The sequence below is a fragment of the Sciurus vulgaris genome, assembly GCF_902686455.1.
Source record: "Sciurus vulgaris genome assembly, chromosome: 8".
Taxonomy (NCBI): Eukaryota; Metazoa; Chordata; class Mammalia; order Rodentia; family Sciuridae; genus Sciurus; species Sciurus vulgaris.
In genome coordinates this window covers 16,101,192-16,123,892 of record NC_136468.1, presented here as the reverse complement: position 1 = coordinate 16,123,892, position 22,701 = coordinate 16,101,192, and the positions used below count along the sequence as shown (strand labels likewise).

Genomic DNA, 22,701 nt, shown 5'->3' with positions numbered 1-22,701 from the left:
AAAAAGATGAAGGCATAATAACAGAGTTGACATACCTTCGTGTATCTATCTGTACATGTATGTTTTAATTTAAAAATGTGTATTTTGATATTCACAAAAGTAAGAAATAGTACAAAGAATTCTCCTATATCCTTTAACCACATTCTCCATGTTAACATTTTACCACATTTGCTTATCATTTTCTTTCTGTGTATACGTGTGTGTGGTTAAACCGTGTCTTAGTATGTTGCAGATAAGATGCCTCTTGTCAGGCCAGTGGCTCACACCTATAATTCCAGCTACTCACAAATTCAAGACTAGTGTGGGCAACTTGTTGAGACCCTGTCTCATAATAAAATAATTTTTTTAAAAAAGGACTGCAGATATGGCTGAATGGTAAAGAGACCCTGGGTTCAATCCCCAGTACTGAGAAAAGGTGCTTCTTTATCCCTACATACTCTGTGTATTTCCTAAAAACAAGGATGCTTTATTATATAAGCACAGTACAATTATGAAAATCAAGAATTAGTATTTATACAAGGCTATTAAAGACTTATTGTCCCAATAATATTCTTTATTCTTAAAGAAAGAAAAATTTTTTTCTTAGATCCAGTCCAGGATCATATGTCTCATCTTGTTAGACCTCTTTAGTCTCCTTTAACCTGGAACTGTTCTAGTCTTTCTTCGAAGAATACAGCCTTAATAGTTTTGATAAATAGTTATTTTTGGAAAATGTCCTTTAGTTTGAGTTTGTCTTACCGTTTCCTCATGGTTAAATTTCTTTTTTCTTCCCTTTCTTGCTTTTCTTGTCTTGCCCTCTCTCCTTCCCTTCCTTTTTTCTGTCATGTACTGGGGGTTGAAAAAACAGGGTCTTATGCACATACTGAGCAAGTGCTCTACCACTGAACCACATGCCTAATCCCTCGTGATTAGATTTTTATGGGAATACCACTGTAGTGATATATCCTTTTGAGACACTTGTTAGTGGTTTTTCCCCTTTTTTGGTGATGGTACATATTTTTCCCCTGGGAAGTTACTGTATTTCCCTTTTGTAACTAGTAAATATCTTGGTATTGACAGTTTTAAACCTGCATAAATACTCTGTTTCTCATTCCTTTTTATCTGCAGGTTACATCAGCCATTGGTGTTTTTTGTCTGAAATTATTTATTCTCTTTTGGAGAACTTTCCTATAGATTCTATCCATCAGTTTCCACTGATATCTTAGCCAAAGTTCTGTGGAAGCTTGGAAAATGTAATATTTTTATCTGGGTGTGTTGCTGCCGCAAATAAAAGCCAGAGTCCTATTAGTAAAGAAAAAGAGGACAGTATGTAGGCAAACTCACCAATTTTTATTGTTTGAGTGAACTTCATACAGATGAAATGGGTGAGTAAAAGATAAGTTAATTTCAGGCCACACTTTATCTCTTATCTTAATAGAACTATTCCTTTTCTTGGGGATTCTTATCATTTGTAGGCCATATCTACATTTCCAAGGAAGGGAAAACAATCTTTAGGAAGGAGGGTGTGACAGTGTAGAAAACATGTACTCCTTTGCGTGCATAGGTGACTTCTGCTTCCTTGACCCTTCACTGATAGGCAGTTTAGAGGCTGACTATATCATATTTTTAACAAAAACTATCGAAAAGAGGAGACTCAGAGAAATGACAGGGAAGCGACAGATTACAACAGATTTGTGAGCTCAGCCAAGTACAGTGGTGGCAGGCCTAGTGGCTACAAAGAAGACATGGTTTAGACAGTACTCGTGTATGGGTAGAAAATACTCTAGGACTGTATTTGTGACTAATTGTATAACAGGTTATTTTAGTTTCTATTCTGTGGAAAGTGTAAAGTGTTCCAACAAAGGGTTTTTTTTTTTTTTTTTTTTTTTTTTGCACCCGTGCTGTTGAATGCTAAATGTAATAGTCTGATCATGATGCTGAATAAATGGCTTTAAAAAAAAAAAAAAAACTGTAGAAAAGATCACTGAGAAAATCTTTTTAGACTCTTGTATTCTATATCATGGTAGAATTGTTAGGGTAGTTTCTTGGCAGAAGGTGTTTGGGCCTGTGATCTCTGACCTCTAGCAAAGTAGTGTGGGACAGGATGCAGGGGACAAGAAGAAAAAGGAAAACCTTTACTTTTCATAACAGTCATGCTTTTATGTATTATATATTATAGCAAACATTTTGAGTACGATTGGTAGTATATTTTCTTGCGTGACTTTTCTTTGCAGAGCTAGGATTCAACCTCAGGGATTTGTGCATGTATACAAAACATTCCACCACTGAGCCACATGCTTGGCACTCTTTTTTTTTTTTTTTTTTTTGTGGTGCTGGGGATTGAACCCAGGGCCTTGTGCTTGACAGGCAAGCACTCTGCCAACCGAGCTATATCCCCAGCCCTGCTTAGCACTCTTGTTTGACTTTTTTCTTAAAATCATATCAGTTTTAATTTCTAGACAAGTAAATATCAGTCTCCATAACCCACAGAAGCAAAAGGCTTCTGCATCCATTCTTACTTTTTTTTTTGGTATCAGGAATTGAGCCCAAGGGTGCTTAACCACTCAGCCACATTCCCTATCCTTTTTATTTTGAGACAAGGTCTCGGTAAGTCGCTTAGGGCCTTGCTCAGTTACTAGGACTGGTCTTGAATTTGTAATCTTCCTACTTCAACTTCCAGAGTTGCTGGATTACAGGCATGGGCCACTGTGCCCACCTAGTCCTTTCTTATTCTTATTATGAAAGTCAAAAAGGTCCCAGAGGCCAAAAAGTGAGACAGGCACGGGGGTGACTGGGCCATTTCTTGCTGTAACCTCACAGGGAGCTATTGTGAGGGAATTTCAAACACTGGCTGTATAAAAGACTGACTGTTTTCATTCATAAGCACAGAAAACTTTTGGTGGTGGTGAGCTGTCAGACTCCCAGATATCGTGGTTGGTGGTTGTAGTGTTTTGGTGTTGTATTTTTAATTTGGGTTTTTTTTTTTTTTTTTTTTTTTGGTGTTTTGGTTGGTTGTTTTTTAAACTGGCATCCTTATTTGGTGTTCTGGTTTTATGTAGGAAAGGTAGTGAGAGTGGTATAGTGCTGCAGGGGATCAGGTTCTGAGGGCCATTGGGCAAGGTAGCTTCAACCAGGTGACACTAGCCTGCCATCTCCTCACTGAGACAGAGATGGCAATGAGAGTCATACCAGAGATAGAGTGGAACATTCCTGTCTTATCTGAACTTGATGTGATGATGGCCATGGACCACTGACCACTGAAATGTAATCTAGCTCTTTGAGATCATCGAAAATATTTACATTGTCATGGAGCATGACGTGGGAGATAGCTATGGCCCTGCATCCTGGAGTCTGGTGGTATGCTGGAGGAAGAGGCTTGAAGACTGTGCAGGCAGATCAGGTGTGTCCTGCAGTAATGCCACAAGAAGGGCAGTGCTCCTGGACCTAAATAGGAGAACATTCTGGTGCTTGCTTGAGGCAATTTCAAACTCATCGACATCAGCCACAGCACCAGATTCATGCCTGGGCAGAAGCTGAACAGGTTTGAGGGCACTCTTCCTGTACCTTATCCCTGAAGTCATCCAGTGAAAAGAATATGAGGGCCCCACAGTGGATGTCTAGAGCCTGGGTGTTATTCTGTATTTTATGCTTACAAGGAGATGCTGATTTATGACGACCACCGCTAAGCAACTGAAGAAGCGGATGGTACAGGCAAGGTACGACAATCCCCCATGCGTTTCCAAGGAAGCACAAAGCCTCATCAATCAAATACTAATGGTGGAACCCATGCAGAGGCCCACAGTGGAACAAATAAATAATGGGGCACCCATGGTTGAGTAAGGTTGAGGAATATTCACTCAGCTATTCTATTAAGCCTGGACCCAACAATATGGCAGTCATGCTTGAAGAGGGTTTTGAGCCCTGTAATACCTGGGTGCCCCTGGCAAATTGAAAATACAATGAGGCAATGGCTACATACCTGATATCCAGCACTAGATAACCCAGGGGGCAGGCTACACATTCCAGGTGAACCCTGTGTGTTGCAGGGTGGACCTTGCCAGGTCCTGTAGATCCTTTCAGTGTTCACCTAAAGAGGAGTGCCAGTGAGCCTGTCCTTCCTACCCTCTCCTATCCCTTTGGGCATCAGCTGCCTGAGAAGGCCAAGCATTCAGGGCAGAAAGTTGGTGGAGATGCCAGTGTGCTTGCTATTCTTCTCTTTCCTGCACATGAAGACTTCCAACGTATTTTCCTACCTCCTGTAGGATCCTCAGTAGCTGGGTCCCAGCAGATAGCAGCACATCCTCCCAAGGTATCTCTTCAGGGCAATCCATGACAACAGCAAGGGCTGGAAGGGGGTTACTAGGAGGATCACCACCTACATTCAGCAACTGTGTTGTTGCATGTCTTGCTTCTGCGGGCTGGCTTTCAGAAAAAAAAAGTGGCTTCAATGAGAAGAGGGCAGAATCGTACTATGTTTAGAAGCACAGTGGCTCCAGTGAAAATACAGAGCTGGGACAGACAAATCAGTGGATAGCGAGAAGACCCTGAGATCTGTGTATTCTGACATCATGGTGTGGGCACCACTGAGGCGTGGACTCCAGCAGCTGTGGGAATGTGTTGTGCATGCAAGCTGACTTAGGCTTCTCTGCGTGGATTCCATCCTGGAGCTCAGTTCCACCAGAAGTCTCCTCTGTCTCCACCTGCAAGGGACATTAGAGGCTCTTTTCCCTGGGACACTTCACCCTGCCCTGCTCTTCTCTGTACTTTTTCCCATATGTCTAGGAGAACAGAGATGGTTCTTAATAAATTTCTGTTTCTCAACACACTGTGTAATAAAATTGATGTTCCAAAGATTTTTAAAAAGGCAGATTAAAAAAAAAAAAAGAGAGGCTTCAGGGCAAGGGCTGTTGCCCAGCAGCCGTCCTCTCCGAGGCCTGGACCACTGTGCCTTCCTTTCCTGGTCAGTGTAGATAAGAGTCTTGCTCACCTTGAGCCAGTGTACACCGAACCAGTTTCAGCCGGTTGCTTAGCTCAGAAGGAATCCCTTTCTTGGTATTCAGGCCCTTCCCTGAGGTGTGAGGAGAGGGTGGGTGGCAGCTGTTGAAGAAGACACATCTGGCAAGGCCTCAGGACCCCCAGAGTGTTCTATGGTATTTTGTTTGCCTTCTAATGAAGTTTATGTGACTGTTTTTTTTTCCCCTCACTTTTTGTTTAGGAAGTTTATCGGAATTCTATGCCAGCTTCCAGTTTCCAACAGCAGAAACTTCGAGTCTGTGAAGTCTGCTCTGCCTATTTAGGTCTTCATGATAATGACAGACGACTGGCTGATCATTTTGGGGGTAAACTGCACCTGGGATTTATTGAAATAAGAGAGAAGCTTGAAGAATTAAAGGTACTTTGGTAAATTAATATTCCTGACTTTATCCTATTTTGCTACTTATTCTTTTTATCTGCTATTAGTTGTCTTTTGAACAGTATTCTTGATTGTGATTTATTCATAGTTAGTATCAGCAGTTCACACTGAATAGTATAGAATTATAAATGGAAATTCAGGCTGGTTTAATGGATGATGTCTGAGAAACAGGTTTTACAATATTATCCCATTATTCTGGGAGATATTTTAGTTGAATTAGTCATTTTAAACTGGTTTTTAAACTAACTCTTTCCTACAAAATCCCCTAAAATGTGTGTTGTTGTCCTTTTCAGTAAAATCAATAATTATATATTAATATAATATTTACAGGAAGATTGAGAAAATGAGCCCAGTATGTATTGAAATATTTTGAAGTTCTTTACTGAATACAGGCTTAGAGAACCTCTAGTTTTGTGTACCTTCCTCCATTTCAGGAAGGAATTAGGACAACCTATGAAGGAAGGACAGCCACTATTAGTTAAATATATGTGCTGTTAAAAAAAAGGCAGCATAGTTCTTACTCTTCTCCTCAGTGCTTTTGAGGGAATAAACAAATGCACACACAAAGAAGTGGGGTATTTTGAAGTGGTAAAAGGCAGAGTTGATAAATGTCATCAGTTTGCCTTTCAGTGGTCTGATGTGGCTGATTTTTTAAGATTTACAGTACTGTAGCCTTTTGTTTCAAGTTGAGGACTGGCCCAAATATTAGCAGCACTGGGGAGTTACTTTCCATGTAGTTGTATCAACTGGAACTGACCCAAGATCCATAGCTTGACTTTTCCAATAATGTGGAATCAGAAAACACCCAGGCAAACTGGGTCTGGTGGTACATATCTATAAACTCCTTTGATTGGTGACTGGAAAAGTTTGAGGTATCGCACATTTTCCACAAAAGGGGTAAAAATTATGGAAGGGACACTCATGAGCTTAATAATTATATCTGATGGAATGTCAAATTTTATTGTTTTTTTTTTTTCAACAGATTGTGAAGTTAATTGTACTATATTGGGAACCAGATATGGTAAAGATAATTAAAAATTGACCTAGTAAATATAGTCTTTATTGTTTTTAAGAGAGTTGTAGCTGAGAAGCAAGAGAAAAGAAACCAGGAGCGCCTGAAACGAAGAGAAGAAAGGGAGAGGGAAGAAAGGGAGAAGCTGAGGAGGTATGGTGGCCTGATAAGTAATCCAAATATTTGAAGTTAAATCTTCTTGTAAAAGAAACGTGATTGATACATGTTTTTAGATGACATTAAATCTGTTCTGGGACATGGAAATTACTGTTTACTTTTAAGAACTGTTAGACATGAAAGGCAGTTTCTATGCACACATACAGACTTGAGTACCCTTTCTCCAAAGTGCTTGGGACAAGAAGTGTTCTTGTGGGACTTTGAGAGTGGGAGTTCTTTTTTGGATTTGAAATGTCTGCATAAACCTTACCAGTTGAACATCCCTACTTCCAGATCTGAAATGCTCCCAAATGTTAAACTTTGTGAGAATCATATCTGTGCTGAAAAAGTTTCAAATTTCAGATTAGGGACACTCAATCTGTATTAACTTTTAGCCACTAAACTGAAGATGATTTCCAGAATGTTTAGAAGAGTGAATAAAATATGCTCTGTGTCTTTAGGTCTTGTAAGATTTATAACAAAATCCTTTTCTAGCTCTTTAGTTTTTCATATTGTTTTTGTTTGTTTTATTTTTGTTTTTGTTTTTGTTTTTTTAACTGGGGGTTTGAGCTTTGTGAATGTGAGCTAGATGCTTTGCCACTGAGCTCCATCCCAGTCCAAAAGTTTTTTTGTTTCATTGATTATTTTATGTTAAGCTTTGATTTTTTTTTTCACAATTTTAAGAGCCATAAATGATAAATTTCCATTAGTTTAATAGTAAGTTACATATGTACAGCTCTATTTAAATTAATATTCATTAATTGGTGACATCTATAATTCTTCATATTTAGAGTGTTTAAACATTCTTCTGAGTCATTGGCAACTAAAATTGCATAGCATCATTGTGGCAACTGTTTTGTGAGTTGTGTTCTTAGTTTCTTTCAATGAATTTGGGATGCACAGGCATGCCACAAGTGATTTACTTATTGTTGTAATATGTGATGTTTCCTTAGTCATAATGAGTATGATATCTCTGAAATTTTAACACCCTCAGAGTTAGTAGATGTACCTGACTTAATTAAGACACTTTATAGTATGTGAGTAGATCATGCTCACTGCTTCTAAGCTTTGAGCATATTAAAATTAAAGAAGTTTTAAACCGACTTCATTTGTGTTAAATGTCTTTTACCAGGTAACCTTTTTGCATTTTTAAGGACAAAATGGAATGGAGCTGTGTGGATGTTGTTTCTTTAGGGGAAGTGCTGTCAGTCTTCCCATTTCTCTCTTTCTCTGTGTGTATGTATATATATATACACACAAACACACAGCTAAGGATATGTATTTTTTTCATTTACCGTAAATTTTACCTCAGACCTTTATATCTTTGTTCTTTGGTGTACATTAAGTTCTAATGGAGATATTACCAAGTATTATAATATTTAGGATGTTATAAATAGCATTTTATGTAACATTGGAATTCTCAAGATTCAACCAAGACGATAGTAAAGAACAAAAATTTTTTGCAAGAATGTGCCTGCACATTTGTAAATAATGAGAAACTATCACCAACTCCTTTGGTTGCTGGGTGTTTTTTTTTTTTTTTTTTTTTTTTTTCCTCCTTTGACTATAAAATATACCCCTCTTTCAGCTGGGTGCAGTGATGCACACCTGTGATCCCAGTGATCTGGGAGGCCAAGCCAGAAAGATTGCAGTTTGAGGCCAGCCTTAGCAACTTAGTGAGGCCCTAAGCAACTTACCAAGACCCTGTCTCAAAATAAAAGATAAAAAGGGTTGGGGATGTAGCTCAATGGGAAGGTACCCTGGGGTTCAATTCCCAGTAACAAAAAATAAAAAAAAAAAAAAAGTACCTCTCTTTCAGAAATGTTAAGAATATTTTTCTCTATGACTTTGAGAGAAGTATTGTAATTAAGTATGGAAGATGAAATTAAATGCTAGTGTAAAAATTATACAAGATGAGATTCTGACTGGTACTAAAAGGACAACTAAAAAAAAAAAAAAAGTCCTTATCATTTACTGGGTCCTTACTGTATGCCACGTACTGTACCAAGAAATTCACTATACTGGGTCCAGGGCTGTGGCTCAGAGGTAGAGCACCTGCCTAGCATGCCCAAATCCCCAGCACTACAAAAAATAAAAGGGAGGCTTGCAGAAATTGACTGTACTAAGAAATTTGCTTAAATTGGTTTGCCTAATCCTCATATACACCTCCCAATGAAATTTTTATTATCCCTCTTTTCTCACTGACAGACTAAGTTAAGGGAGGATATATAACTTACCCAGCTTATATAGTTGGTGAGTGGTAGAGCCAGAATTAAAACTCATGTCTGCTGGACAGTGGTACACATCTATAATCCCAGTGATTTGGGAGGCTGAGGCAGGAGGATTGCAAGTTTGATGCCAGCCTGGGCAACTTACTGAGTGAGACCCTATCTCAAAGTTTAAAAAAAAAAAAAAAAAAAAAGGGGACCACCCAACTAGACCAATCTTAAATTCCTGACCCATAGAAAGTATGTGGAATAATAAATGTTTAAGTTGCAAAAAAAAAAATAATAAAAATAATAATAATAAAAATATAGGTCAGGGATGTAGCAAATTGGGTGAGTGCCTAATAAGCATGTGTGAGGCCATGAGTTCAGTCCTTAGCACCACAAAACACATAGAGACACACACACACAGTTGCTCACATTGTGTGTTAACAGTATGCTGGGTCATGTGAAGATATATAAAAAGGAGCTGGGTGTTTTAGGGATTATAATATGAGTTGTAGCCCCCAAAGGTATGTATTTAAATCATAGAAGTTTTATTCTGTTCCCAGAAGGGAGAAACAAAATGACAGAGGTATAAATAACATAATTTTTCCTAGGTTAGCAAATGGTTACCTAGGAATTAAGGAGTTGTAATATACTATTGTTTTAGTCTCCAGGAACATATTCTTTTTTTAAGAGCCATCCAGTTAAGAGATCCTGTATGGCAAGATGGGGAAATCTATAGTTGGTGGTGCATTTTGGAAAAAATGTGTGTGCATAAGTACACACTTTTATGTTTTTAAACTAAAAAAATTTAGGAATCAAGAAGAATAATTAATTTAACAGCACATCGCTCTGTTTGTTAATTTATAGTCACTTTTCTAAAAATAGATATTCTTTTTTTAGGTCCCGATCACATAGCAAGAATCCTAAAAGGTAGGTATTTATACAAGAATAGGTATAGATATAAGTAGCGAAGCTGTGTTTTTCAAAGGTAGTTTTATAAATTAACTATCTTATAAAAGTTAATGAGAGTTGTTAAATTATTACTGTTTCTTGGGTTCAGTTTTGAACATTTTCATTTTAGGAGAAACTGGTCAAAAGATACTCATGAGGGCTGGGGTTGTATCTCAGTGGTAGCACACTTTCTTTGCACATGTGAGGCACTGGGTTCCATCCTCAGCACCACATTAAAAAAATAAATGAAGATATTGTGTCCATCTACAACTAAAAAAAAATTCAAAAAAAAAATACTCAGGAATCATAAAGTTTATCAGAGTAGAATTATATATAGTACTCTGGAATTATAGGGGAAAGCTAAAAATATTCCTAAATATATCTTTAAAATGTTTTTCATGCTAAGTAAATATATAACTTTTTAAATATCAGTTTGAGTGGAGCTGGGGTTTTACTCAGTGGTAGAGTGCTTGCCTAGCACATGTGAGGCACTGGGTTTGATCCTCAGCACCACATAAAAATAAATAAAAGTATTGTGTCCAACTACAACTAAAAAAATTTTTTTGAAAAAAATCAGTGCGAGTGGTACATTTAAGAAACCGCATTTTAAGAGGTTGTACCTGTTGAAAATAGAAATAAGTCGATTAGATAAATTTTTGAATGAGATCCCTAGAAGGGAAAATAAACTGTTCAGTCTGTACCCCGTGCCCCATTTTGGTCTCTTGTAAGTTTATTGTTCTCCCCTTTGAACTGTGAGCACAAAAAAATTTGAGAGGGACACTTAACAGCCCTAAGGAGGAAGGGAACAGTTAATACTTACTTTGATTTTCTGTGGTGATATTTGGGGTGTTTTTTAAAAGTCTATAATTTTTTAGTTAACAGAAAAATATTTTGTCTGAGAAAGGTGGAGAAATGTGCTTTACTTCTTCATTCTCTCTTGGTTCTTGCCATGCTCATTTTGTCTTTGAACCTTTCCCACCTATAGTGCCCTTTCTCATTCTTTCCCAGATCCCACCATTTTTCTTATTCAGATTACATCAACTTTTTTTTAAATTGTTATTTGTTCTTTTTATACCTGACAATAGAATGTATTTTGGCATATCTTACATACATGGAGCATAACTTCCCATTCTTGTGGTTGTACGTGATGTAGAGTTACACTGGTTGTATATTCATATTGCATCACCTTTTGGAAACCTGCAAAGTCTTAAACTTCAGAGAGTAACTATTTTCCAAGAACTTTTTCCTAAAGAAGTGAAGCATTTGTTGCTGTGAAATAAAAACCTTATGTTTCTATTAGTTACCCTTTAGTACTTTTTAGAGCCTTTTAGTGGTATTTTTCCTTAAAACCCTAAAACAATCCAGGAATAGTTGTCCATCCCAGCTACTTGGTAGTGAAGTGGAAGGATCACAAATTCAAGGTCAGCTGGCCGTTTTTTGTCTCAAAAAGGTTGGGGGTGGGGCCAAGGATGTAACTCAGTGGACAGTGTGGATAATTACTAGCCTTAACATGCTGGGGGTGGGGTGGGGACCCAACACTAAACAAACAAACAAACAATGCACAGAAAGTCAAAAGATATTAATAAAGGAATCATTTGTATTAGCTAATTTATGATTTCCCAGATGCAAGATGATAAGTAGAAACATTAAGTTATGATCATGCTCTTGTTACTGGTTGATTGATAAAAACTAATCCCTTTGTTGAAAAGCTATCTAAAGTGTTTATTTATACACAGAACATCTTTAGATATTTGGGCTGTAAACTTAATTTCCACCACTGTAGTCCAAGCCTCCTCTAACCTTAGTATTACAGGAGTCCCTTAAGTGGTTGCCTCACTTCTGAATTTGCTCAGAACCCCTTCTCCACCTGAGTTTGTTTTTCAGACATCAGCCAGAATGAGCCTTTTAAAAAGAAATCTGTCAAATTTTCCAGAGGCTTGGAGGTGTAGCTCAGTGGTTGGTTGGTTAGTAGGTAGGTAGGTAGGTAGGTAGGTGGGTGGGTAGGTGGGTAGGTGGGTAGATGGGTAGATGACATAAGATCATCTAAAGATTTTCCATCTCATTCACAGAAGTAAAAGTTTTTACTACAGCCTTTAAGTTAGGGTGACTGTGAATAGTTATGTCTCAAGATATCTATTAATAACCCCCTTTATATAGTTGCATTCAGGGTCTCCTGGTTTAAATGATAAAGTATTTGGTCATCGTGCTTGTAAGACCCTGAAGTTACCCTTGCTTTACTTCATTCCAGCCAAACAGGTCTTTTCTGGTTCCTGCAGTATGCCAAGCCTTCTGCCACCTTAGGGTCTTTGCATCTGTGTGCTCTTCTCTGAGATGACTGATGTGCTTATTCCCTTCTTTCAGTCTTTCTTAAGTGCCATCCTATCAGAAAAGCCTCTCCATATTCTTTTTGTTTTGTTTTTGCTTGTTTAATAGTACTGGAGATCTAACCCAGGCCGGGCAAGTGTTCTGCCTCTGAGCTACACCCCAGCCCATCTGCCTTTTCTTTATAAAATAAAATATTACTACCCCATTTCTCTACCCACCTTTACCCTACTTTCTTTATACTAGACAGAGATCTATATAGCACTCTTTTTAGAGTATAAACTCTTAGAGGTCAAGGTCTTGCGGGGAGGGAGTTGTGTGGGTGTTTGTGTGTGTGAGTGAATATGTTTTGCAGTACCGGATTGAATCCCAGGGTGCTCTGCTGCTAAGCCATGTCCTCAGCCCGTTTTGCCTTTTCCCTCTTTCCTTTCTTCCTCTCTGTCTCCCCATCTACCTTCCTTCCCTCCCTCCATCCATCTCTCTCCCTCTCTTTCTCTCTCTCTCTCCCCCCTATCCTCTCCCCTCCCTCTCTCTCCCTCTCCCCCTCTCTCCCCTCCCCCTCTCCCCTCCCCCACTTTCCCCTTCCTTCTTTCCTTTTTTTTAGTAATAGGGGGTGAACTCAGGGGAGCTTTACCAGTGAGTTACATTCCCAACCCTTACTTATTTATTTATTGGGTACCGGGGATTGAACTCAGGGTCACTCAGCCACTGAGCCACATCTCTGGCCCTATTTTGTATTTTATTTAGCGTGAGGGTCTCAAAATAAAATTTAAAAGCCTCACTTTTGCTGAGGTTGGCTTTGAACTCACCATCCTCTTGACTCAGACCCCTGAGCTGCTGGGATTACAGGCGTGTACCACTGTGCCAGGCCCTTTTTTATTTTCTGAGACAGGTTCTCACTAAATCACTGAAGGCCTCACCAAGGTGCTGAGGCTAACCTTAAAGTTGTGGGCCTTCTTCCTTAGCCTCCAAGTCACTGGAGTTACCTGCATGTGTTACCATGCCCAGCCTCCCTTTTTACTTTGTTTGAGATAGGGTCTACTTAAGTTGCCAGGCTGACCTCAAACTGGGAATCCACCTGTCTCAGCCTTCTGAGTAGCTGGGTTTATAGTCATATGCTATTGCTTCTGACCTGGACTTATTTTAAAGTTTATAAAATTATGCATTGGAAGAAAAGAGTCGTACCTCCAAATGAGTAGTTAAACAAAGTGTTCTTTGATAAAACTTTTATTTAATGAATTTTATAATTCTTTCCCTATGTTCCTTTTTGGAAATACAATATTCAGTTGTGAGAATATTTTGTTCAGCTGTGGTTAATGCTAGGTCCACATTATTTACCGTTCTTTGATTATAATGACAGAAATGGAATGCTTTTGAACTTCATTTGTTATATAAAAATAATCATTTGAAAAGGAACACTGTAAAGTATATCATCTGAATAATTTGTGCTTTTCAATGTGGTATCAAAATAGGAGAAAACATCACATTCTTAAGGCAACTTTAAAAATTTAAACCACTGTATCATTGATATACCATAAGAATTACCCATTTTAAATTTGCATGTCAGTGATTTTTAGTAAATTTAAAACTATGCACCTTTCACCACATACTATTTAGAAGAGCTTCATCACTCTGAAAGCAACTTTTTTTAAAATTTATTTTTTATTTAAATTTTTTTTATTTTTACAGACTGCATTTTGAGTCATTGTACACAAATGGAGTATAACTTCATTTCTATGGTTGTACAATGTAGATTCACACCATTCATGTAATCATACATATATATATATATACATATATATAGGGTAATTCTGTCTGTCTCAGTCTACTATCTTTCTTCTCCCACTCCCTTCCGCCCCATTTTCCTCTACACCATCCAAAGATCCTTCATTCTTCTCTTCCCCCCACCACCCCACCTTGTAATATATCGTCGTCCTCTTACCAGAGAAAACATTTGGCCTTTGGTTTTTTGGGTTTAGCCTATTTCACTTAGCACGATATTTTCCAACTTCATTTACCACTAAATGCCATAATTTTATTCTTATTTATGGCTAATATTCCATTGTTTATATATGCCACAGTTTCTATATCCATTTATCAATTGAAGGGCATCTTGGTTGGTTCCACAATCTAACTATTGTGAATTGAGCTGCTGTGAACATTGATGTGGCTGCATCACTGTAGTATGCTGATTTTAAGTCCTTTGGGTATAAACCGAAGAGTGGGATAAATGGGTCAAATGATGGGTCCATTCCAAGTTTTCTGAGGAATCTCCATATTGCTTTCCAGAGTGGCTGCACCAATTTGCAACTCCACCAGCAATGTATGAGTATGCCTTTTTCCCCACATCCACACCAACACTTATTATTGCTTGTGTTCTTGAGAATAGCCATCCTAATTGGAGTTAGATGAAATCTTAGGGTGGTTTTAATTTGCATTTCTCTAATTACTAGGGATGATGAGCACTTTTTCATATATTTGTTGAGATTACCTGCATATCTTCTTCTGTGAAGTGTCTGCCCATTTCCTTAGCCCATTTATTGATTGGGTTCTTTGTATTTTTGGGTGTGAAGTTTTTTAAGTTCTTTATAAACTTTAGAGATGAGTGCTCTGTCTGAGGTGTGTGTGGGAAAGATTTTCTTCCACTCTGTAGGCTCTCTTTTCACATTATTGTTTCCTGTGCTGAGAAAAAACTTCTCAGTTTGAATCTATCCTACTTAATGATTTTTGCTTTGATTTCTTGCGCTGTGGGGGTCTTGTTAAGGAAGTCTGGTTAAGCCAACGTGATGGAGATTTGGGCCTACTTACTTTTTCTTCTATTTGGTGAAGGGTCTCAGAACTAATTCCTAGATCCTTGATCCCATTTGAGTTGAGTTTTTTACAGGGTGAGAGATAGGGGTTTAATTTCATTTTGTTGCGTGTGGATTTTGTTTTGCCAGCACCATTTGTTGAAGAGGCTATCTTTTCTTCATTATAAATTTTTGGCACCTTTGTCTAGTATGAGATAACTGTACTTATGTGGGTATGTCTCCATGTTTTCTATCCTTTACCATTGGTCTACCTGTCTATTTTGGTGCCAATACCATGCCGTTTTTGTTACTATAGCTCTATAGTAGAGTTTAAGGTCTGGTATTGTGCTATCTCCTGCATCACTCTTCCTGCCCAGGATTGCTTTGGCTCTTCTGGGTCTTTTGTTCTACCAGATGAATTTTCTGATTGCTTTCTCTATTTCTATGAGAAATGTCATTGGGATTTTAATTGGAATTGTGTTAAACTTATTTAGCACTTTTGGAAGTATGACCATTTTCATAATATTAATTCTGCCTGTTGGAGAACATGGGAGATCTTTCCATCTTCTAAGGTCTTCTTCAATTTTTCTTTCATGTTCTGTAGTTTTCGTTGTAGAGGTCTTTCACCTCTTTGGTTAGATTGATTCCCAAGTATTTTATTTTTTTCGGGGCTACTGTGAATGGAGTTGTTTTCCTCATTTCCCTTTCAGATGTTTCATCACTTATGAATAAAAATGCTTTAGATTGATGCTTGTTGATTTTATATCCTGCTAGTTTAGAACAACCCCATCACTCTGAAAGCAACATTTTAAATGAAACCACACACCTTTCTTTCCTCTTTGTTTTCCTCAAGTATTTCTGTTCTGGGCATGCCACCTCCACCCTTCCACACAAATTAGTGACCTGTTAGAGAATATGAAGTGTTTTCCTTCTACTCTTAAATACTTTTTAGTAACACTCCCTGCCCTCTCCTCCCAATTTAGGTAAAGTTCTCAAAGTGATTTTTTTTTTTTTTTCATGTTTTTTTCCCTCCCCAGTTATGTGCTACTTGAATAGAGAACTGTCTCACTGTTTTAATTACCTTGAGATTTGGTATACTGTGAGCATTTAAAACTTATTTCTGTGATTCTGTAACCTTTCTAATTCAGAGAGGCTAATTTATCCTGGATAGTATTCTTTCCCATGCCTCTCCTTCCTTTTGTCCATGTCCATCAGGTACATATTTAATTTCTAACATATTTCAAAAATTCTTAGTCTAAATGAAATTAAGTCCCTAAAGCATTTAGATAATATAATTCCTAGCAGGTAATAGTTGTAAAGATTGTAGCTTTCATTTTTTAAATATTCCTGATGTAAATTTACACAATACTGATTGACCTCTCAAAATTAGTATTTTATTTTGAAATTCTTATATGCAGTTGTTAACATATGGCAATTAATTTTGGTATAAATGGAGTTGATTGGGAATGAAATTGTCAGTAAGGACAGGCTACTAAGGAATAATTTCTCTTTAAAGAAAAGGTTTTAGAGGGTTGGGGATTTAGCTCAGTGGCAGGCCCTGAGTTCGGTCCTAAGCCCTGAGGAAAAAAAGAGAAAAGAAAAAAGGAAAGGGCTTTGGAGACTGGCATTGTGACTTAGTGGTATAACACTTGCCTCACACATTTGAGGTACTGGGTTTGATCCTCAGCACCACATAAAAATAAATAAAAATATTGTGTCCATCTAAACTAAGAAATTAAAAAAAAAAAAAAAAGGCATTAGGCGGGTGGGGGTATGGCCCAGTGGTAGAGTGCTTGCCTAGCATGCATGAGGCACTTTGTTCGATCCTGGGCACCACATAAAAATCAACAAATAAAGGTATTGTGTTCATCTACAATTAAAAAAAAAAAAAAAAGACTTTAGTAAATGCTAAATATTTGCTGACAACACTAAAAATGAAATAAAATCTTGTCTTTTTGTAGATCCAGGTCCAGAGAACACCGCAGACACCGGTCTCGCTCCATGTCGAGAGAACGCAAGAGGAGGACTCGGTCCAAGTCCCGGGAGAAACGCCATCGCCACAGATCCCGCTCCAGCAGCCGCAGCCGGAGCCGTAGTCACCAGAGAAGTCGTCACAGTTCTAGAGATAGGAGCAGAGAGCGATCCAAGAGGAGGTACTGAAGTGCCGATCAGAGGATATGGAGCTACCTTGATGGTTTAGCCTTTTGTTTACTTATGTTACTTATGTTTAGACTTTAGATTATCGGTTTGAAACTTGCACCTGGTGATATGTACACATTTGTGTGTGGGTGTATACATTTTTTTTCTGATTATATGGGTAGTTCAGAAAGACTTACATATGAGCCAGAGTAAGAAATTGAAACTGATATGTGCAGAGGTTATTGCTTTTCTCTGCTTAGTATGTCTTGAAAAAAACGTATTTTACAGGCAAATAATTTTAGATACTAATACTCTTCATTTTTTTCAGTATGTATTAACAAATTAGGGACTCTGAGAAGTCCTTTCATTAAAAGAGTTGTTTAGCTTTGTTTGACTTACTGTTTTCCAAACTTATTTGAGCTGGTATACTTTTTCAGAGCAGACACATTCTAGTATATTCTTGTTTAATCTAAAGTGTAGGCAATACATTGTTGTATACACTGTTGCTTGGTGCAGGGCAAATTTAGAATTTTAAGGAAGCTAACTTCTTGGTATAAATAAAAACAAGTCAAAAGGTGCAAGAAGGGCAGGCATATTTAAGGTATATTTAAGGACCTGAATATTTAGCAAGAGCAGACAAAGGATTAGAATGTGGTAGAGGAGTTTAGCACTCACAATCTGTATAGACTAAACTTCCAAAACCTCAGGTCATACAGCAGCCCTCAACCCAGGTAATTTCTATGGAATGTAATCTATACTGAAAATTTTTCTTTCTTTGTGTCTGTCTTTCTTTCTTTCTTTCTTTCTTTCTTTTTTTTTTTTTTTTTTTTTTTGACTTAACCATTCTTAAGTATATACAGGATGAATATTTTGTGTGTTCCTAGTTTACTTACTAATCTCACGTTTTCTATGGAGTACTCTTCATTAAAACCATACTGAACCATGGAAAGCTGTTAAAAATATTTCCCTTTGGTTTTTTTTGTTTGTTTGTTTGTTTCAACTACCCCTTCCTTGAAGTCACTCACAAGTTGAGTGATTAATCCGCTCTCAATCAATATTTTTATAATATTTCTGACCTTGTTCTAAGTAATCCTTAAGGTGACTTTAGTAAGAATTATTATATACTTTCTACTGCATTATGCTTAGTAAAAAATAATATAACATAGTTGAGCAACCATATTTAAGTTGCTCTAAGAAGTTTTCTGTGTGACAACACAGGATTGACATCTTTGACCACAGATTATAAAAGTGCTAACCTTGATATCATAGGGTGAGTCATCTAAGTTTAGATGAGGAAAATGCCAAAGTAATAAACAGCTTCAGGTAATCAAACTTGAATAAAGCAGATGTAATTTAAACAGATAGGAAAGTTACTTATAATAAGGCCACTTCTCTCACACTCTTGAAACTGGATTTCTTGGAGGCCACCCTCAGTGCAGTGTCTAGAAATAGGCTTTTAAAAAAAAACATTTCTCCACAAGTCTTAACCTGCACATGGAATTTTGAAAATCATGCAGCTAGGCAGTGGAAGATCTAGATAATTTCTTGTGTTGACCTGCCCAACTGTCATTGTTTCTGGTGTTTGTGAACTCTTAAATGTCCTTATTGGTGGTGGAGATGGGAGGGTTGGGTGTGAAGTCTCCTCCTCTGAGATTGTGTCATCTTAGTCCCTGATGCTTCCTGCATTTGTGAAGTTGTATAGGAAATTTTCCCCATACTACATGATACCCCTCACATCTAAGATTTTCAGCATGTTCATAAAGAGGCTTATTTTTGTAAAACTATTAAAAGTTTTGCTTTTCTCAAGAGAACTTCTCATCTTTGAATTCAAGTTACTCTTAAAAAGTTATTGGTTTTAACCCAAAATTTTCAGATAATTGCCCTTAAACCTACTTGTTATTACTTACAACATGAATTTATTACTACCAATGTGGATTTAATTTTTGAAGGTAAAAGTTCCCTTTAAAAGTCTTAGACATTGTGCTGTTTCCTTGCCCTGCTGTGAAGCTGTGAAGCACTGGTCTCTGTAGATTGTCTTTGTGATCTTTCCCTGGCAACATTTCCCATGGGTCAGCGAGGACCATTTGTAGCCTTCTGCTCTTGCTTTGTAGAAATGAACAATGTAGACTTCAGAGGCAGACTCTTGGGTCTGGGGCTTTGGCCAATACCTTAATTATCCCTTCTGTTTTTCCCCATCTCTTAAGTAGTGATAGTAAGTATTTATTTGCTTTATTAGGATTATTGGTAGTATGAATAAAGTAGTGTTTGGAAATTGCTCCTGTGTGGGACATTGTGATCTCTCAGAAAGCCTTAGTTGATGCTTACCTTCAGTTATTATCACTGACCTCTGGGATTTATCAACATCTAGTGTCCTTATTCTTAGGTATCATTTCTATCATCTCTTTTCATATTTCATTCTCCCCAGAGACTATGGATAAGACTTAAATTTGCAATCACTTGATTTGCATTCTGCGATTTTTTTTTTAACACATCATTTTGAAATTCAGCTGACTAAAACCTTCTTAAGTAGAATGTTCAATGTTGATATGATAGAATATTTCAACCTTTTTGTTTAAACCCTTCTTTACTGTATGTGTAAAACTGAGGATAGTAGTAGTTTTTCCCTGCCTTATGTCTTCCTGAAAGTCTCCTTACTTTGGGCTGGGGGTTTAGCTTGGCACCACAAGCTAAGCATACTCAAGGCCTTGGGTTCAAATGCCGGCACACCTGAAAAAAGTATTATCCAGATCTTGCCAATGCCTCAGAACCTAATTTTGAATATGGATTAGGTGAGGTAATTATGTAAAAGTTCTGCATCATCTGTAAAGGACCAAATAAGTAATATTTGTTACTGGTTGTTTTAGATTTTGAGAGTATAGAAGACTATTCCAATCCCATAATATCCTTCCATTTTTCTTCTGAATCTCTGATATGAACATATTTGTGACATATCTAACTGAGGATGGGGATGGGAAAGCAGAAGGTAATAAGAAACTTTATTATAGTGTGATCATCTTTTTATGTCTTCCATTCTGGTTTTAATGAGCTTACTCAGGAGGAATAAAGCAGATTTTTAAGTTAACTGATGGTTATTTAAAAGCCATATTATTGAGTAGTTCTCTTATCTAGGTGTCGGCAAACTGTTCCCTACAGGCCACATGAGGCCTGTGTCCTGGTTTTTGTACAGCCAGCAAGCTATGGATGGTTTTACATTCTTTAAAGGTAGATGTAAAGAAGGGGAAGAACACTACTACCACAGAGACTGTGTGTCACCTACAACAACACCTCAGATATTTACTGTCTGGCCAGACAGGAAACAAACAGATTTGCTGACCCCCATACCAAGTTACTGATTTCCATCCAGTTTGGAATCATGTTCTCTTATATATTTTTTTAAAATTTGGTAATACCTTTTACTTTTTAAAGCTATTATCAATGTATTATTTTTATATTAAATACTTTTTTATGAATTGGAGATGCTTTATGGTTGTCTCCAAGATACTGAGAATATCTTGTCATTTTAGCTTATGCTTTTTGACCCTAGCTTTTGTTGCCACCTGTCTTGTTTTAGAGCCCTTATCAATGACCATAGTGCTCTTTTCTGTCAGTAAACTGACTCCTGTGTCTTGGATGTATTCTAATATATTTCTTCAGCTTTATATTTATCCTATTCTTTAATTTGGATTTTGGGTTTCCCAACATATTTTGCTCCTCAAATTAATATTTTTCAGATCCTCAAAAGAAAGATTCAGAGACCAAGACTTAGCATCACGTGACAGAGACAGGAGTTCAAGAGACAGATCACCTCGTGACCGAGATCGAAAAGATAAGAAGCGGTCCTATGAGAGTGCTAATGGCAGATCAGAAGACAGGAGGAGCTCTGAAGAGCGCGAAGCAGGGGAGATCTAATTAGCTGTGTACATACCTTCAACCCTTAAGCTTCCTATGGAGTCACACACTATTGTTTAGTTTACAGCTGTTCAGGGCGACAGTGAGCAGTTCCAGACATTGATCCAGCCAGGCTAGATGTACAGCATCTAACTTGATCTGAACTGAACCTGTTTTCCTTGAGGAAGCCTAAAACTACATCCATAGTTTCTGGTGAACCTGTAATACAGTTCTGAGAGTGCAGTTTTATATAATAAGACATTGATCTCTTTATTCTTTCAAGTAGGAGTGATAGTGAATGAATTGTGTTACTTGCCTTGGGAGTTTTTGAACATTTGTAAGACGCTGTCTTCCTTTCTACTGCAAGCAGCAGCTTTGGGAATTTTTCTTTTTAATTCTTCTTTCTCTGACTTTTGTATCCCCTAATACCTGCACCCTCCAACTGTAAGAGAAAGGGTCAGGGAAGCAATATAACTTCTGTTCTAAGGTTCTCCTCCCATTATTAATTACTAGCTAATTACAGTTCAGAGCTTTTATACTGGAATGTGTGCTGGAGAAATTTAAAATACGGGGGTTTGTTGGATGGTGCCTATTTAGAGTTGGAAGTTGAACAGCTGTTGCATTACATACTTTTGCTTTTTTATTGAAATTTTGAAATCAGACTTGTCTTGATTTTTCTGTTCCATCAAATTGCTATGTTCAGGATGTTCTGAGGGGGGTGGGGGCAGGGACTCTTTCATAATAAGCACTTGTTTTATTTTGTGTGTGTGGAGTATAAAGGCTACACCCTTATTGTAAAAAATATTAATAATAAAATGAAAGAAACAATCATCACCACCTTCATTAAACTGTAACTTGTCTAGTAAATCGTCACTAGAACTATTTGCTGTGGGTATTTCCTCTATTCTGTTACATGGTTAACAGGACCTTACTGTGCAGGGAACCAAAAGAAGTCAATATACATTTGCGAAGATTGCAGAGGAAGTGTGAAAACCCTGCTTGTGCCCCTGCTGACTGTATTGCACTGCTCAGGGCTGTAGAGAAGGACTGGACCTGCAGGCACAATGGGGGAGTTCTTGTTTTCTTGTTTTTCTTATTCAATAAACCTGAATAAAACCAGTATGTAACCAACATAATGAAACCAACAGTTTCTGCATTAAAGAGCTGTGTACTGCCAGGTGTGGTGATGCATGCCTCAAACCCAGCTACTCAAGAGACTGAGGCAGGACCACTCCAAGTCTCAGGCAGCCTGGGCAACTTAGTTAGAGCCTGTCTCAGAGTAATATGTATATATATGTATTTTTTATTATTTTTTTTAAAGGCTGGGGATGTAGCTCAATGGTAGAGTGCTTGCCTAACGTGAGGCCCTGGGTTCAGTCTCCAACACTGCCTATAAATAGTGTACCCATTAGTGACTTAAACAGTAGTTGCCAGGTATCACTTGTAATTCTAGAAAGTATGAGGAACACAGGGACTGGGATTGTGGCTTCCCTAGCACATGTGAGGCTGAGGCACCACATAAAAAATAGTTTAAGGGAAGATAGAATTTAAAAGAAATAAAGAAGGAAGTATGAGGAACAAAATTCATTGGCCAAGGACTGGGGATATAGCTCAGTTGGTGGAATGCTTGCCTTGCATGCACAAGGCCCTGGGTTCAATCCCGAGTACCGCCAAAAAATAAAAAATAATTTAAAAAAATACATTAGCCAAAATTAGTGTCTGTGAGTATAATTAAGGTCACCTTTCAAGAACTGTTTCTGTGTAATGTTTGTTTTATTTGACAGGAATATGAATTTGAGAGAACAGGAAACTAAATTATGCCATTCTAAGTACTAATTA

General features: G+C 37.6%; 1 protein-coding gene across 7 annotated transcripts in view; it reads left to right on the top strand.

The window, feature by feature from the left end:
- The window catches only part of LOC306667477 (putative RNA-binding protein Luc7-like 2), a 68,719-nt gene extending 47,028 nt beyond the window's left edge, over positions 1–21,691 (top strand). For 5 of the 7 annotated variants that reach the window (XM_079150132.1, XM_079150137.1, XM_079150133.1 and 2 more), the window contains 5 exons: positions 5,195–5,371; positions 6,466–6,557; positions 9,674–9,703; positions 16,797–16,988; positions 20,706–21,691. In XM_079150132.1, coding sequence (XP_079006258.1) covers positions 5,195–5,371; positions 6,466–6,557; positions 9,674–9,703; positions 16,797–16,988; positions 20,706–20,883 — 669 coding nt within the window. In that variant the 3' untranslated portion in view covers positions 20,884–21,691. The remainder of the gene's footprint in view (positions 1–5,194; positions 5,372–6,465; positions 6,558–9,673; positions 9,704–16,796; positions 16,989–20,705) is intronic. The other 2 variants (XM_079150135.1, XM_079150136.1) reach the window with 1 other exon arrangement.
- Positions 21,692–22,701: the final 1,010 nt, after the last annotated feature.